General features: G+C 46.0%; 1 protein-coding gene across 2 annotated transcripts in view; it reads right to left on the reverse strand.

Moving 5' to 3' along the window:
- The window catches only part of ABCA1 (ATP binding cassette subfamily A member 1), a 137,963-nt gene that overhangs the window by 38,020 nt on the left and 81,315 nt on the right, over positions 1-18,628 (reverse strand). For both annotated transcript variants that reach the window (XM_027550430.1, XM_027550431.1), the window contains exons 10-22: positions 17,346-17,485; positions 16,894-17,010; positions 12,774-12,971; positions 11,800-12,005; positions 10,830-11,006; positions 9,087-9,309; positions 6,767-6,988; positions 5,516-5,720; positions 4,286-4,399; positions 3,419-3,590; positions 1,985-2,116; positions 976-1,118; positions 620-757 (exon numbers count right to left, since the gene is read on the reverse strand). In XM_027550430.1, coding sequence (XP_027406231.1) covers positions 620-757; positions 976-1,118; positions 1,985-2,116; positions 3,419-3,590; positions 4,286-4,399; positions 5,516-5,720; positions 6,767-6,988; positions 9,087-9,309; positions 10,830-11,006; positions 11,800-12,005; positions 12,774-12,971; positions 16,894-17,010; positions 17,346-17,485 — 2,187 coding nt within the window. The remainder of the gene's footprint in view (positions 1-619; positions 758-975; positions 1,119-1,984; positions 2,117-3,418; positions 3,591-4,285; positions 4,400-5,515; positions 5,721-6,766; positions 6,989-9,086; positions 9,310-10,829; positions 11,007-11,799; positions 12,006-12,773; positions 12,972-16,893; positions 17,011-17,345; positions 17,486-18,628) is intronic.

Here is an 18,628-nt window from a genome sequence, read left to right on the forward strand (position 1 = left end):
TGGCTCAGCGGTAAAGAATCCACCTGCAATGCAGGAGCCCCAGGGAGATGCGGATTCAAGCCCTGGGTCGGAAAGATCCATTGGAGGAGTGCATGGCAACCCACTCCAGTATTCTTGCCTGGAGAATCCCACAGATAGAGGAGCCTGGCAGGTTACAATCCATGGGGTCACACAAACTGACTGCAACTCTCCCATCCACTCAAGTGTTCCTCTACTTTGTCAACATGCAAGCGTAGTGCACCACGTGGGGACAGAGATATAGGTCGACACAGTCTCGGCTCTCAGGAATCTGTCTGCGGGGGACCATGATTGTACTAGGCAAGTGAAAGTTCTATGTTGGAGGGGGCCCAGGGGCCCCACAGAGGACGTCCCTTGTCCCCATTTCCCTCCCCCATGCAGGCCCCTAGGGATTGAAGTGAAACTTGAAGTGTCTTGTAAACCAGGCCTCCTACTTGCAGACCAGGGCTGATCTCATAATTCAGCTTCATATTCTCCTTGAGAAGCAATTCTGGTGCTCTAGCAGGAACAGCCCTGAGATACAGCCAGTCTTTGAGAGCCCCTCCCTCCCCCTTTCTCCCCGCTCCCAGCCCAGAAGACAGAGTAAATACACGTCAGTGACCTTGTCGGTACTTCAGCAGCAGCTCCCATATCCCCCTGCGGGAGTAAGGGTCCACACCGGCTGTAGGCTCATCCAGAATGACAACCTTGGATCCCCCAACAAAGGCCAAGGCCACAGACAGCTTTCTCTGCATTCCACCTACGGCGAGAGGAAACAGGCCCCAGAACAGCCCAGTGAATGATGGCAGGGGGGGCAAGAGACAAGTGGAGGCACCTCCCTGGGGACAAGTCCGGGACATGTTTCTGACCCACCCTTCCCCTCCCTCGAAGCAGGGGACCCTAGGGCAGCCATATTTCGTGTGTGTGTATGTGTGTGTAGAAGGGGAGGTGGAGGAGGAAGGCATCTCTGGGCCTCACCTGACAGCTGACTTGTTTTGCTTTTCAGTTTGCTGGGCGGCAACCCAACATCCAAGGCCATCTGCTCCATCTCAGCTTTCACATGCTTCTCGGAGAGCCCTTTCAGGCGGGCATAGAACCAAATGTGCTCCTCGACAGTCAGCCTGGGGACGGAGGGGCAGGTCACTCTGGGTCCCCAGGACGCACAGAACAGTGCCTCCTCACCCAGAACACGACAGGCACATTTTTCTTTCCCACTTTTTTTTTTTGTTAACTTTATTCATTTTTGCAAGATAATCTCAAGGAAGGATTCAAGGCAGAACCACAGTAAGCAGCCACATGAGCTGCTCCAGAAACACCACCAAAACTGTGACAGGTCACATCCACTCTATTCCCCGCGGGCCTGATGGCCACCCATCAGGCAGCAGCAGGTCCTCAGAGAACCTTTCTCCATGGTCCCACCAACCAAGGAGCTGCCCGGCCTTAGCCTGGAGCAACTCCCTTGAACCTCAAAGGACCTCAGCCCCGACAGAAGAAGGACCCCTGTAGAGGACACAAGCCTGAGCTGCCCACTTAGATAAGAGAAAACCGGGGCCCAGAAGGGGGTGCCCTTGCCCAAGGTCACAGAGCTCAAGTCTCTGTCTGCTCACCACAGGGGCTCCCTGATTGCTGATGGGCAAGCTGAATGGGAGCAAAGTTCTGAGCAGGAAACACGGAGCCCACACACTGAGGGCCCTGGGGTACCACCAGGTGAAAGCTGTGGCAGCCTCAGGGAGGGTGAGTGGGGAGAGAGGCTTCCTTACTCTAGAAGGACAGCGATAGACAGCACTGTTTCCCCAGTCCTCATCCACCGCTGGACGAATGTAACACCTCTCACCCCACAACTCACTTTTCCAAAACTGAAGGACAACCAGGTCTCAACATGTCCAGGAAGGTGAGGCCTGCTACCCCTAAAGGTGGTAAAAATGCTTAAGTCCAACTCTGCCCATCACTCCTGACACACCTCCATAGAGGAGCTGCTGGTACTCACATGTCAAACAACACGTTATGCTGGGGACAGACCCCCAGGTTCTGCCGGATGGTGCTCATCTCGGAGCGTATGTCTTTCCCTAGGATGTAGGCAGTGCCCGAGGTGGGAGGGAACAACCCAGTTAGGATGGACCTGAGGAAAAAATGTGAAAGTACAGGAGTCAGCGTTAGCCCTCCTGCCCTGGAGACGCTCCATTCTAGGCTGCAGAGCCCTGGAGGAAAGCAGAGGCAGCAACCCTCCACCCTCTTTCCTTCCTAAGAGACCCCAAGGGACACCCACACAGCAAAGGACTCTTTGCCTCAGTGAACAGATAGGGGTGGGCCTGTGTGTTGGAAATGGCAATTTTAGCACACACATTTTTTAAATAAAGATTCCAATTTGCAATGGGAAGTACACTTTAAAACACATTTTTTATGCCTAAAATCATGTTCAAGTCAAATGGACAAAGTAAAACCAATTATTTAAAGACGAAAATAATTTGTGTGTTAGGATTTTTTAGATTTTAAAGATTTTCTGCAATTTTTGCAATATATTAATTGTGCATTTAAAAAATACATAACAGGAAAAAGAGGTTACCTCCCCCACCACCAACATACCCTCTGAAATGGTTGATGGGCTACACTGAAAGCCACTGAGGGTAACTCTGGTATGTTTATGGCCCATGTTCCCTTCTGAAACTGCTCATTATTAAGGTTCTTATCGGTCCCAGAGAAGGCAGTCTTACAGCCAGCTGCCCAGCTGTTCCTCACATCTGCTTAGAGACAGAGTTTCCAGAAATTGCCTCGTCTCTCCAACACAGCCTATCTTCCTTTTCACATTCTTGCCTCCTAATCCTGACCAAACCAGTCCCAAAGAAACCCTTTCTCAGATCTGTCACAACATCAGGTTCTAAAACACTGCAGAATTTTGAGAACCAAATGGCAAAGGTCATCAAAAGGTCCCCAGCCTATTTTAACCCAAAGATAGGAAAATCCAGCATTTGGAAAACATTCTCGTGATTAGGTGATATTTTTATACTCATCAACTCCTTATGCACTCTGCCCTTGCCTGGGTAAGCAACACAATGTCCTTAGGTATGGAGAAGGCAATGGCACCCCACTCCAGTACTCTTGCCTGGAAAATCCCATGGACAGAGGAGCCTGGTGGGCTGCAGTCCATGGGGTCGCTAAAAGTCGGACATGACTGAGCGACTTCACTTTCACTTTTCACTTTCATGCATTGGAGAAGGAAATGGCAACCCACTCCAGTGTTCCTGCCTGGAGAATCCCAGGGACAGGGAAGCCTGGTGGGCTGCCGTCTATGGGGTCGCACAGAGTCAGACACGACTGAAGTGACTTAGCAGCAGTAGCAGCAGCAGTCCTTAGGTATGAGTTTCTGACTATAGGCAAGACCCTTCCTGCGGCTGATTCTCAGACAGCCACACCCTCTTCTTACATGGTGGTGGTCTTGCCAGCTCCATTGTGGCCCAGGAAGGAGGTGATCTGCCCCTCGTAGAAATTCAAGGCCAGGCCATCCACAGCCACCTTCATGCCATCCCGGTAAACCTTCATCAGGTTCTGAATGGACACACCCAGTTTCAGATGGGTGGGTTCCTCCTCCATGCAGACTGCGAGAAGACAGGACACAAATGAGACCACCGAAGACACTAACAAGTGGGAGGTCAAGACGTAGGGTCTTGTAATTTTACAACTGTCCGTTCTCCATGGCTATTTCTGTTTCTCAGGCAAGCAGGCAACAAATCTTTAATTAGGGCCTAACTGGGCACTAGTGTTGGTGATTGGAATACAGTAAGAAAGGTGCAGAGAGGCTGGGGAAGAAGAGGAGGGATGGTAGGAGGAGCAGCTGGATCAGCAGGCAGGGGCAGGTGGTAAGGGATCTCATAAGCCATACCAAGGACGTCACACGTCACCACTGGTGAATGGGGGCAGGGCACAGAAGAATTCAGCAGAGGAGGGACTTCTGAATGATTTAGGAAGCCATACTGGGCACAAAGTACGTGTATATGTGTGTGAGGGACAGGTGGAGGTGAAGGGAGAGATCAAAAGTCACTTTTTTTTTTTTTAATGAAGCCAAGAAAGCAAAGGAAATGTCCCTTAGGAACTCAGAGAGCAACTCCCCCAGAAGTCAACAGCACTGGACAAAAATGCAGTCAAGAATTTGGAAAGGGACACCTCATGTGATGTCTCTGCCCCCAAGGTGGTTTTAGACTCTTCAGGGAGGAAGCCACTCCTTGCCCCCTCAAGGAGGGCCAGGAGGGGAAGCAGCACAGCAGTCAGGGGGACGCAGGTCAGTAAAACTCACTTTCTGATGCTCCCTTGTGGCTGGAACCAGGGTGGCTCTTCTCATCACTTTCCTCGCCAAACCAGTAGGACTTAGTGCAAGGGAAATACCAGGGCCTGGGGATTCCATACTGGCCTAAAATCCAAGCACAGATGTGAGCCAAATTCTGTAATGCCCCAGCAACCCCCAGGTATCCCAGCCAGGTATCCCAGCCACAGCTTCCTTGATGTCTCCCCCTGACACAGCTGTTGGGAGACAGGACAGAATGGAATGGAGGTGGGGGAGGAGGGGCTAACATTTGCTGAACTCTACTATGTATGACAAACACCCTGCACTTCTCTGAATCTTGCCAGTAACCCCGTGAGGCAGGTTATCATTCCCACTTTAGAGAGGAGGAGACTGAGGGATTAGTGGCCCACTCAAGATCACTCAGCCAGTGAAGTGAAGGACTCAGAATCTGAATCCGGATCTGTACAATACAAAATTGCACATTCAGTGTGGGACATTCAAGTAGTCCAAGTAGGGATGGGTAATCAATATTCCATGGCCACTCCTTTGGAGAAAAATCAGAAAGTGAACCAGAAAGGGTTAAACCTCGCTCTCTCAGAATTTGATCTTCTATGAAAATATATCCAAGGGAGGTCTCAGTCAAGAAGACTTATTATGGAAGTATAAAAATGAACTTTTATGACTCTTGATTAAAACACAGGCAAGGGCTTAGCACCAATATGTATCTTGTTATTCACAAGCTGTACTCAGGAAACAGAACCTCTGCTGGTGGTAACTCAGGGGAAACAGAATTCGAGACCTGGTTCAGCTTGAGAGGACTCTGCTGGGCAAGCTGACTCAGTGTAACTCACTTGGGTTCACCTCCCAGCACCTACTCTTACCAGTTATGTGGCCACAGGTAAGTTATTTAACTTCTTTGCATCATACTTCTCTCATTTGCAAAAACTGGGTAGAACAGCAACTCCCTCCCAGCAGTCTTATGAGTATTAAATTGAACCAAAGCATCAGGTGCCTGGCACACAGTGCTCAAGAAATAAGAGTTAGGTCAGTAGTAAAAGCTGTACTTTTAGCATCAGTAGCTTCTTCTTAGAGATAATTTGTTTGCCATAGGTCTAAAGCCCTAACCACTTTCCAAGGAGACCCGGGCCCTGCAGAAATTCCAGCACAAAGTGAGGAAAATGACACGGTTAGAAATTTCTTTTTCCTGGATGAAGACAAAAGCAGTGTGGAAGTCCAGTGTACCTGGAAACACAGCCTCGATGTACCACGTCATCACCCCATAGAGAAAGGTGTCAAACAGCATCATGGAGACGGAGGTGGTGAGGTTGAAGCCATCTTCCTCTGTGGGGCTCTCAAAGAGGTTGTCCCACTGTACCCCAATGCCCTGCTCCTCGAAAAGGGCGAAGTACTCACAGCCAAACCCAAAAGCCACAGGAGACATCAGGCTCTGTACAAAAGAGGCAAAATTCATTCATCCATCTCCTTGTCTCTCATTTTCCTATCACTGCTAATGTAAATGCCACCTGGAGAAATGTGAATTTGCAAAATGGATCAATTACAAGATATGGAAATATTCATCTACAGAGTCCCTTCAGGGGAGTGGGCTCCTTGACAGCATATAAAGTGATTCTATTTATAAGCACTCATTATGCACACACATTTCAGAAATGCATATATGATGGCATATAAAACTTTTAGAATTTTATGCTTCTAAAGATGCCTCAAGGGCTCAGCAACTGTACCTTATACACGCACATACACACACACACACACACACACACACACAGGCATTTGTCAGGGTCCTCTCAAGCTCCCGGCTCGGTCAGTAAAGGGCTCAGTGTCATAGGAACCTGTCTGGGGCTGCTGATGCCTAATGGATGCCTTGGAGCATCTTATAGAAAACTCAGAAAACAACTCACTCTTACTGGGACTTGCATACTTTCAAAGGCCTCTCCTCCTCTGTACAAGGGAAGGGAGTAAAGGCAGGGATTTGTGGGGAGATGGGGCACCTGTTCCTCAGTCTTGAAGTTTAGAAAATGTTACTCAAGTTAAACTCCATATTGGACACAAGGAAGATAAAGGTCCAGAACGAGCCAGCTCTGACCTCAAGAACTTTCAGTTCTATCTCTGACTGTGACTTTGTGGTGAGCTTAACATGGCCAACAGAGCTGGGAGATAAAAGGCAGATAAAAGGGAATGCTCTAAAGTCATTCCCCAGGGCCATTTACCCCCAGCTGGCCCATGGTGCAGTCTGGCTCCCTCAAAATTATCATTCGATTCAATTCAACCACTGTTCACTCAGAGGACTAAAGATAAACTACTGAGTAAGACACAGTCCCTGCCTTCAAGGAGCATACAATCTAGAATTGAGGTTTAAGTCCCCGTGGAAAGAGAATCTCTTATCTTCTGTTCTCAGCTTGGACTACAAAGCAGAGGTGAAATACCAGGGGTGGCTGCGACTGCAGGTACTGCCGAAGGGCCAGAGGGACTCACCACGAAGATCTTGAGGGTAAAGCCCACGTAGTCTTGCCATGCCACGCACAGGACGTAGGGCAGGTATAGCATGAAGTAAATGATGCCCCCACAGGCGGCCGCCAGGTTGGCTCTGGAGAAGAGCGTGCTGATCAGGAAGCACTGCAGGATGGTCACCGTGGCGAACACAGACAGAAAGACAAACACCACGCTGGGGTCGCTGTAGGGAAGCAGGTTTCCTAACTGGGAAGAAAGAGACCAAGTAAGACTCTCAATAAGCAATGATCCGTGGGAAGCAGCCAGGGCTTATTAAAGTCATCTTAAAAGACAATATAGAGAAACAGCACTGTTCATTTTTCTGGTGAGTGAAATGAAGTCTACAGAAGGGAAATGACCAGCCCAAGACCACACAGCAAACGAACAGTAGAGTCAGAAACAGAACAAAGTCCAGGCTTGATATTCACCAAGGTTCACCTCAATAGACAATTCTGTTCATTGTTTCTCCAAGAAATAATATCACCTTTTATAAGGACTATGAGCACCAAGAAAGAATTGCAAGAGATAGCATCCTACATGACCTCTCTCTCTGAAAGCAAAGAAAAATGGCCAGGCCATCTTAACATCCCCTGTAAGAATGTGCCATGGATTCTGGAGCCACATAACCATCCAAACTCTGTGGACCTGTCAAGTTTCTCCCAAGTAGTTGGTTCTGTTTCACAAGGACCTGCTGCTGCTGCTGCTAAGTCACTTCAGTCGTGTCCAACTCTATGTGACCCTATAGATGGCAGCCCACCAGGCTCCGCCATCCCTGGGATTCTCCAGGCAGGAACACTGGAGTGGGTTGCCATTTCCTTCTCCAATGCATGAAAGTGAAAAGTGAAAGTGAAGTCGCTCAGTCCTGTACGACTCTTAGCAACCCCATGGACTGCAGTCCACCAGGCTCCTCCATCCATGGGATTTTCCAGGCAAGAGTACTGGAGTGGGGTGCCATTGCCTTCTCCATCACAAGGACCTACCAGCACACAATTGGAAGAGCAGCTCACACCCACCAGCCACAAGACCCCCATCCTGGCCACAGAGGTCAGGCCTGGCAGTCAGATATCAAAGCATGAGGGGGGCTTGATTTCAGCAAGAACAGCTCTGCCATACTGCCAGGTGACCTCAATGAAGTCCTTAACCTTCCTTGGCCTCATTTCCTGGTATGTTAAATGGGTTCCTTAGTGAGGACGTCATAAGACAGCATGCTGCTGCTGCTGCTGCTGCTAAGTCGCTTCAGTCATGTCCGACTCTGTGCGACCCCATAGACGGCAGCACACTAGGCTCCCCTGTCCCTGGGATTCTCCAGGCAAGAACACTGGAATGGGTTGCCATTTCCTTCTAAGCATACGCATGTGTTTTAAATAGTGTTTGGCAATCAGTAAGTGCTCACTTGTAATGATTAGTAGCTAGTTTTCAATTGTTAGTTCCTTTTCCTTGGTACCCCTCTGCTTTTAAAAACATTTATTTTTAAAAGATGTATTCTTTAATGAAACAGTTGAGAAAAAAATTGGCACATAAGTCTATTAAAGTAAGGGGTGGACACAGAACCGCACTGTACAGAGTCCCCTTCATGGAAAGGCTTGCTGACTGGCTGTCAGTGGACAGCCTCAGGCAGCAACTGCTCTGGGTTTGTCACAGCTGCAGAAAGCTGCCCAGCCCTGGGGCACATCTTTCCAGTTACTAATTGAGGGGCCTGGGACAATGGATTGTCAGAGAGGGAGGCCTTGGGGTAACCTAAAGGGCTGGACATTTCAAATCCATGGCCAGAGTGCCCAGGGGCTTAGCCATGCACCACAGTTCAACTCCTGTCTGTGCTCAATCCTGCATCCTCTCCGTTCCTTGTATAGATATAGATCCCTAAGAAATAAACATACACCAAACTCTTATCTCAGCCTCTGTTTCCAGAAAATCTAAACGTAAACAGTATCTATCCTTCTGATTATGGTTTTTAGAAATTCTGGCAGAATCATCAACCAATACATGCACCTAGGAAAATGAGTAACTCTCAGATACTGTCACAAGCCATTGCCAAGCAGACAGCATGGTGTAGTTAAGCACATGCTCACCTAGGACATGAGGCTCCTAGGTTCAGTCCAGCCTAGCTATACTAACCAACTGGGTTGACACTGGGCAAGTTGCTGCCCTTCTCAGGGTCTCTCCAAGTTTCATCACTTTTCCCAATTATAAAATGAAAGAATTACAGGAACTGCACCTCTGATCCTATCCCTCCCAAACAACCTGTGCTTTTCTTCTGATCCGGTAGCCCGGGGGGCAGAGGGAGGAGCCAGTGAAGCAGTCTTACTTTCAGGATGACCACCAGTAGGCCGGCGCTCACGAGCAGAGGGATGAGGCTGCTGATGAACCAGCTGAACCAGAGGATACCGTTGTCCAGGCCCATGATGCGCATGGTCTCTTTCAGCCGCGCCTCCTTCTCGTACACAATGCCCTTGATGATCACAGCCACTGAGTAGATCCAGGCCAGCGTCATGAAGAGAGGCATGGACCGGCTCATGACCCGCAGGAAGCTGGAAGGGTAGGGGAGGATTAAAGGCAAGAGTGAGCCAGGCTCCTGGGCCAACAACTCTGGGCTGGCATGCAAGAGGAATCACCAGGACCAAGCCCGAGATGGGCAGACCTGTGCACCCTGACAAGAATGCTTCGTGAGCGGGGCAATGCAGTGATTACAAACTATTAACAAAGTGATGCCAAAGTTCTTTGAGGGCTTGCTTTAGTAGCTAGATAACTATCAGAGGTCATTAAACTAAATGTGGTTTTAAAGTACTAAAACAAAGCCAACAAAACCAAAAACCCAACTCATTGTCTCATGAAAGTTCAACATCTTCAAGGTCTTCTCACTATCAGCTTGCCTTGCACAACTGTTACGACAGATGGTGCAGAAACACACTTTAGGAAGCTCCTGTCAGTAACATTTCAGATTTCAGATTCCAAACTAGAAAATGAAATGCAGCGAAGTCAAAGGGATACAGAATCTAGACTCTAAAACTCAAGGTTCAAGTCTCAGCTTTACCACTTATGCACTTACAGGGTATGTGACAACAGGCGTGTCCCCATCTTAATATGTCCTTTCTAGAGTAAAGCTTTGCTTAGGGGCGTCATTGGAAAATACTGGCTAGTCTTTCTGAAGGTGAAAAACAAGATAAATCCAGGTGAACTGAACAGCTAGAATGAACCCTGCAAGTAAAAGTGTGGTTCAATAAGAAGCTGGGAGAGATACAAGGAGAGTAACCCTGCTACTTCTGCACTCTGATCTCTATACACACACACACACACTCACTCTCACCCTCACACAACAGAGAATGAAAGAGCTTCCAGAATTTGGAAGAGACATGACATACTTCAGATGCCTGCAATAACTACACCTCTGCCCCATTCTTGCTCTCTCACAAGAAATCATGAGCCATAAAGCCACAGACCCTACTTGGCAGCACAGTGACTAAGCACTCAAAGGTTATCTAAAAAGTCTAAGATAAAATGGACTTGTTCAGTTTTATTTGCATTGTTTGAAAATGTGGCTTACCACCTTCTGAGAGAAGAAGAAAAACTGATGTGAAGTTAGCTCTTCAAGGTCCGTAACACCGTGCCTCTGTATTTGGGGGACGTGTGGATGTGTGAATATATTTGGCATGTGCTCGTCCTGACACATTTTAAACTTGGAGATTGGGCCAATTTTGACCAAAAGGATAGGATATGAAAAATAAAAGTTCTAGTAACCGTAGACCAGAAAGGAGTGAGGATTACTGGTGTGTGGTGTGTGTTCATGTGTGCCTGTGCCTCAAACTGTCAACTACCTACATCTAGCATCTTATTTCCTGAAATCTCCACACAACTTCAAAAACAGCTGCTTTGCAGTAGCCATAGTCTTGTTTTCATCAATTTTTTGACCAGTATCAACACACATATAAAATAAATTTAACCAAAGCATTCTGTTTCCTCTCTTGGCGTGTGTGTGTGTGTGTGTGTACACACCCCACCTGGGGACAGTGCTAACCAGTTAAGTAAAGGTGGCAGCTTACTGGTAACTCACATGTCATCAACATAACAGGGGTAAGGCATCTGCTGCATGTACACGCCAGTTTTCTTCTCTGTGCCCGTCAGCACCCTGATGATTGCCTGCTCCACCACATCCTGCAAGTAAGCGAAGCCTCCCCAGACATACCGCATATCTTCAAAGGGGTCAGCCCGAGGACCAGGGTCCCAGTACCTTAAATCAAGCCACAGATGATTGAACATTCCTTAGAACCACACAACAAAAATTTCAATCACCCACAAGCCTTCAGAGCCACTGTTTTTATTTCTGCATCGTACTTTGTGGTCTCAGTGACGCGTGCGTGCACACTAAATTGCTTCAGTCTTGTCCGACTCTTAGGGATGCTATGGACTGTAGCTCCTCTGTCCATGGGATTCTCTAGGCAAGAATACTGGAGTGGGTTGCCATGCCCTCCTCTAGGGGATCTTCCCAACCCAGGGATTGAACCTGTGTCTCTTACGTCTCCTGTACTGGCAGGTGGGTTATTTACCACTAGCGCCACCTGGGGAGCCCTCAGTGATGTGTACACGTTTTTAAATAGATATAATCAGAATGAGCAAACCACTTATTGGTTTGGTTTTTTTCCCTCCTCCATTGCTTCCTAACATTACTACAAGTGGATGTGTCAAAATTCACTTTATCATTTTTTATCTTGGTTATTTGCCCCCTTTTATAGAAATGGATAGCATTAGCACAGGGAACCTAATGTCTTTTTCCTTCTTTCTTTGTTCCAGTTGATTTAATTCTTTAGGACTAATTCCCTTGAATGGAAATGCAAAACGAAAAGACAAGGATATTTTATGACCTTTGAAACAGCTGTCTCTACCACGAATGTGCCAGTTACACAAAAATCATGCCACCGATTTATCTTTGTTTGAAATTTTTACAAAATTATTAAAGTATCTCCAATCACATTAGCTGCTCTTGACTTCTCTAAGACTGGCTGGTACAATGCGATTCCACTTACCCGTCCTTGATCTTATTCGTCCTCTCCACATTGTCAATGTCCATCCGGATCTTGTACTTGACATGATGCGGTAACTCGACACTGCCGGGAGCAATTCCAGTGAACACTACCCCAGCCCAGAATTTGCGCTCATCCAAGAGCTCCATGGACTTGTTGATGAGCAGAACCTCTGTCGCTACTGGTTCTAGCTTGTTCAGGTTGACACACTGAAGGAAGAACAGCCATCATGAGAATGCTGACGGCCAGGAAAACAAGCCGTGGCCACGGCAGCATCTACGCTAAGAGAGAAGTGCTAACTGCATGTCTTTTTTAATCTTCATCCTCTCACATCATTCTCCAATATTCAATTGAAAATGGATTATTTGGGTTTTCACCTTAGCAATTTAAGAGAAATGTTGAATGTATTTTAGAGATAAGTTACTCATACTGATTTTTGTGGAGGGAAAGGGACTTAAACAATGATCAGGCCTCATTTTCTTCTGCTTTCTTCGTAATTTTGAGTCATAACAACGAATCAAACAGACCAAAAGAACTTTCATTTGTCTCTACTAAGTCACATCATTTTTAGGACTCAAATTTTTTAAATGTAATCAGTCCTATTAGATTTTATGTAAGTTTCATAAGTAATGCTTTTTTAAGGGAATGCTTTGTTGCCATTAGGTAGTTGGATATCAAAACATAGGAAAAACTAGAAGACAATGGATAGAGATATTCTTGAGTCAGACAGAATAAAGTTAGAAGTTAGGTCTGTGTCTGTCTCATTCATTCAACTAACAATTTTTTGAGTGCTTTTTCATACACCACCTGTATTTTTAAGTGTCTTTTCATACACAACATGTATTAGGTTGGAGGGATGCTACTGTAAATAAGACTATACAAAATTTCTAAACTTTATTCCAGTCTGAATCATGTTGCATCATCTCAGAGAAAGAAGCCAAAGCCTTTTCTAAATGGTCCATGGAACAGTTCCTCACCTCCATGAAACGAGAGATGGTCTGGATTGCCTGGTTGGTCTCATTGAAGGCTTCTCTCCAGGTGTACACAGAGCCGTTGGTGGACTGCACATCCTCTGGGTGCTTGGCCAGAAATGCCACGATATCTTTGGCCGTCCAGTCTGAGCCTTCCAGTCGCTGTTCCCAAAAGTCATCATTGCCTCTGCTGTCCAACAGTGTCTGCCATTCCAATGACAAAGTACAACTAAGTCTTGATGAGCACTATATGATTTACAAAACCCTTTCACATACATTGTCATTTTTATATCTTTATAAAAACTGTGAGGTAGGTAACAGTGTTTCCATTTTATAGGTGAGACCACTGAGGCTGAAAAAAATAACTTTTTACCAGGATGAATCATACACTAATAGGCATGGAGTTGACCAGTCAATATCAGTCCAGTCTGAATCTAGTTTCCAGTATAGCTTAACAGTAAACGCTATTAACTACAATAACAACAATAATCATACTTATACTCTATACAATTACTGTTGGGTTAAACACTTCACCTCATACAACATTATAAGGAAGGTACGTCTAACAGTTTCCATTTCACAGATGAGAAAACAGGTTCATAGAAGTTAAGTCCCTAACCACAAGGTCACACAGTTAATAAGTAACAAAGTCAGGATATGGGCTCTCAGATTCTATTGCACCTTCCCCCTGCATTATATCATCTTCTTCTTTTGAGACCCAGGCTGATAACTCCTCATAAAGACCTTAATTTCTAGACTGAATTAAGACAAACCTATTTAGCTTAGGGAAAGAATGCTGCTGTTAAACCAAGTGAAACCTGATCTTTCCCAATTACAGGATGCATGGGTCATGATGAAAAGGAGGCCTATCTTCCATTTCTTTTTCCTTAGCTGGCTGGCTCTCCCCATGGGTCAACATGGAAGAGCAGGAAAATCAATCAGGCACTCAACCAGCAGGTGCAGAGGACCGGGGCAGAGGCCTGCAAAGATATGCTGCCAGAAAAATGGGTCTGTTTCAACCTCAGCTCATGGAAAAGAGAATCAGCCACAACTCCTGTCATACCTTCAAGAAGGCAGATGAAACTTTGACTCTACTGAAATGGAATCTCTGAAGGCCAAACTCTGCTATTCTTAAAATCAGTCTCATTTCTACTAACATTATAAGCTTTTCCCCATGTGGCTTCATATTTATTATCTTAATGGGAGCATAATAGTTTTTATAGGGTATACAAACTATAATTTCATTAACTATTCCCATACTGCAAAACATTTAGTCCATTTCTAATTTTTCACAAAAAACAATTATTATAGCAATAACATTCTGTTTCATAGGGTGACTTCTTTCTTTAAAATTATTTCTGTATGGGATACATCCCTGAGGGTGTGTGGAATGGAAGTACATGGGATAACACAATTTTTATGGTTCTTACAATTTTCATTCCAAATTGCTTTCCTATAGGGAATAACAAATTAGATTGCCATCAGTTAGGATATGTATTTTTATTAACATAATAGATACAAAATTGTATCTCACAAAGGTGCACAGGGGGATGGGTTAGCGATTCCAAAATGATTTCATTTGAGACTTGAACTGAACAAATAAAACCTGAGTGAAGACATGCGGTATTTGAGGTGAGGTCTGCCCTGCCCGGTGCGGCTTCTGAGCAACACAGCCAAGGAGAGCAGCAAGGCCTGAGAGATGTGCCCAGTGGGATCACTGACTACATGATTCTAGGGTATGAAGATCACCCTCAGGAGCAGTGTCCATGGAGAAAGCAGAGGCTGAAGGTGAAGGAAACAAATAGCAGCTCAGAAAGAACAACTGAGTATCAATGGGTTCCGTGACCCAACAAAGAAGTGCCTCCAGATCTGTGGGTGCCTCTGGACAGAACAGGTGCAGACAGAGCCAGACAAAGCAGAAGATACGAGCTATCACAGAGTGGAGGGGTGGTTGCCGGGGGGTCTGGGGAAACACGGGGGTCAAAGGGCATGACGTTCCCATTATTAGATCCGAGGATCTAACGTATAGCATGGTGACCACAGTTTGTGATACCATCCTGTATACTTGACACTTGTTAAGAGGTAACTAGGTGAAGGAAGGGACATGTTACTTAGCTCCAATGCTGTGATCATTTCACAGTGCAAACATACATCAAAACACCAAGTTGTATATGTTAAATACATACACTTTTAATTTGTCAGTTGTACCTCAATAAAGTTGAAAAAAAGAAAGAGCTACCCCAACAGAACCAGAAGTCTCAGGCACTGCCTCATGTACCAGATGTGAAGCTGCAGGGGGTGCACAGGACTGAGATGCCCAAGCTTGTGCAGTGAAATAAACCCTCCTTAGTAGAGAAAAGAAAGCAGGTGGAGGAAGCTCCTTTGACTTCCACCCACAGGCTGATGAGTCCCTAACTGGTGTCTCCAGCCTAACCAACCAGTTACACTCCAAGCCCTAGTATCCACTGACTTGTTGGACATCCCTACCATCCATCAGCTAGAAATTAAGAATCATCCCAAAACTTCCCTCTCTTTCACCCCTCCACAACCAATCAGTCACCAGGCTTTACCCCACCAGGGTAGCCTCTGCCCTGGTCTCTGCCTTCCATCTTTCCTCTCTTCAACCCACCTGTCAAACCAGAGTAATGTATACATTGCCAAAAACCTTTCCATGGGTTTGGTAATGGTGTGTCAGAGCTTAAAATCAAGTCCTTGGCTTGACACCCAAGGCCCTCTCAACCACACACCACGCCTTTCTCCCCAGCCACAGCTCCATTTCCTATTGCACATCCTGGGTTCTCCAGCAGGATCCCCAATGAATGCCATGGCCATGTTGACAAGGGCCTCATCCCACAAGAACTGACAGCCTGTGACCTGCTGGAGCATCCAAGTCAAACTCCCTATTTAAAAGCAGGGTAAGCATCTATCTGCCTACAAACTAAAAGTCATGGAGTTCCTTCAACATGGCCCCTCATCACCCTCTGAGACTCAGAAGGAGAGAAGTCCAACAAGTAGGAATGTAGATCCCAAGGAGATGACCAAGACGCCTGAGACCACACCAAGATCTATAACACTGTTTGTGGCTGAACCACATGAATCCCTTTTGGAGGAGAGACTGGAGCTCAATAGAGACCATCCTTGATGGGTATAAGTTGTTGCTGTTATTATTAGACAGGAATTATTCACTCGATCCATACAAATTATTGTTCATGCTTCCCTGACTAAAGTCCCTTGGTTTTTAAAGGCTCCCAATTTAAGAATTAAATTGCAGGACCAGTGCAACAAAGATGACTCAGCTTTCCCATCACTGGAAGGCCCCCCAGGGTATGGTCCCTCCTAGGGCATCTCGGGAGGGTCCTCAGCCTGTGAGAGTACCTCTCTGGGTAGATATACCACCTGTAACACCCAGCTGCCCTTCTGATCAATGATGTGTCAAGACAAGAAACCTGGCAAAATCCATTCATGCTTAATAGCAGCAGGAACAAAAGGAAGAGGCCTCTCTCACCATGGAGACAGGAAATAGTCTAATGATTTTCTGACTCAGCCCAAGGCAGGATGATGTGATTAAATGGCACTCAGGCTCAAGCAAAGGAGACATTTCTTTCTTGCTCAGACTCCTCTGCTTCTGAATCCAATTGTCTTCAGAGCACTTATCCCTTTTCAAGTAGTTCTGAAGCACTAAGTGAAATTCTCCTCCACATAGTAACAGCGGCTCCTCACTCACACAGCGCCTTGGGGAGCAAGTATCTGTGATGAGTCTGCAGAACAGGCTTTTCCTCGCACACCTCTGTCCAAGACCTACCAGGACACAGTAGGGCTGAGTAAGGTGCTGTGGCTCTACAGCCAGAAAATAATTAAGGTCTTGTAATCACCAAACTCTTCCTCCAAATATCAGTCCTAAGTTTCTTGGAACTCTGATTTTGACTATCAGATGCCTTGATGCTAATGTGCATGAGATGGTGTAATCTGTGCACCATCACCTGTACCTCTGCCAAGTGACAGCCCTGGGGCTTGAGCTGTGCTCAGTCCCTCTGTACTGGGTTCAATGTAAATAACTCTCCTCTCAGTCACTTCTTGGGAAGTAAAGAGCATCAAGCAGGCACACAATAATCAGAGGGACACTCACCCGGACAAGGTCCATTTCTGAGCTGCTCTCCATAAAGGTCCAGATCTTGGGGCTGAGCTCTTGCCACATGCCTTCTAGATCATGAAACACAGCCAGTTCCTGGAAGGTCTTATTCACCTGGAGTCAACCAGGAAGCCAGGAGCAGCAAAAAATAAAAGAGGGGCAGAGACATGAGAAACTCAGCTACTCCCCGAAAAGACACTCCATCATAGAAGCCCTTTTCCTGCCCTTCCCATCCCCAAGAAGTGCCTGCCTGCAGCAGGGATTCAAACACCCAAGACTGGAGAGCTGGTCCTCAACAGTCAGCTGGGGCCTAGGTCAGACTGGAGGTCCTCATTCTTGGAAATCCCAGAAAAGTATACTCAATACACTCCATCTGAAGCCACCTTTATATTTTTGTTCTTAATTCTACGAAGCGTTTGTTGAGGGCTCCTTGGGCCCAGGTGGCTTACCTCAGTCATAAGCCGCCTTGTGACTGGAGTGTCAGGTGTATACAGGATCTTTCCAACAAGCAGGGGCTTGAGAGCTTTCCATATGATGCGAGAAAGAGGACTGGACTCCAGATTCTTCATCAAATCATTGCAATAAGGAGCTGTGAAAAGGATGAAAGGCAAATATTTGTATACATGGTCATATATTTGTAGAAACTAACAAAAGCTTTAGAACCAGCTGGTCAGTCATAGGTTTAAATCTCAGCTCTGCCACTTAATGGTTATGTAACAACTTCAGATTTGTGCCTCAGTTGACTCCTCTGTAAAATTAAAGTTAATGACATCTACTTAGGAGAGACGTGGAGAGGATTAACTGAGATGATACCTAGTACAATGCTGGATAAATAATCAAAGTTTATTATAACACTGATGATGTCACAACTGAGACAATATAGAAAAATACTTTTTACTATGCACAAGCCTAGAGTTGCAACTCTAGATGACTTAACGCCAGCCTGCAACACTTTGTTTCCACTGGAAACAGAGGGTTGAATTTCAGACTTTAGTTTTCAAGCAGAAATAAAAAATCTCCCTTCAATTACTAAGTCTCATAACAAGTACCTGTAATAAATGTAATGAATATCCCAAAGTGAAAAATACATAGTCATAATAGATAATAAGGTTTGATTATCCAGAAAGATTCCCAAATTTTTAAAAAATTTCACTGTGGGTTCTTTTAGATTCCAAGTATCCTCTACATGCTGCAAAGACAATATTTAAAAACAAAAACAAAAAAGAGGACTTGCTCACAGTTGTAGCTGTTGTGAAAATGAAGGTTCCCTCAGGTTGACTTACAAAGAGAGGGAGCAGAGGGGATGGCATTTCAGAACGCCCTTCCCTTCAGGCTCACAAAGCAACCTGCCACGGCTGGAGTGCTTCACTCCAGAGAAGAATAAAAGGTTCTTATGTTACAGTAATGCACTAAAATCCACCTCACTCAGTGTCTGAAAGACACACCTGCGGTTAGAAATGGAGAAAGGCTCACTTGCATCATGTTTTCAAGGAAAACAATGCCATTGTCTACAGCTGTAACACCGGCTCCTCGCTGCCACAGGCACAGGACACACATCACCACAAAACTGCCCAAGCGTGGGGAGCAGATAGGGTGTAACAAGGTTCTCTAATGACACCTTGTAGCTAAGAACCGAAAACAAACAGCAGATCAAATGCCTGAGTCTGATGGCACATACGCCACCATGAACAGGTATTCTGGAGGTCATGTGTTTATGGACAAAAAGCATAGA

This window comes from Bos indicus x Bos taurus, chromosome 8, assembly GCF_003369695.1.
Source record: "Bos indicus x Bos taurus breed Angus x Brahman F1 hybrid chromosome 8, Bos_hybrid_MaternalHap_v2.0, whole genome shotgun sequence".
In the NCBI taxonomy this organism is placed as follows: Eukaryota; Metazoa; Chordata; class Mammalia; order Artiodactyla; family Bovidae; genus Bos; species Bos indicus x Bos taurus.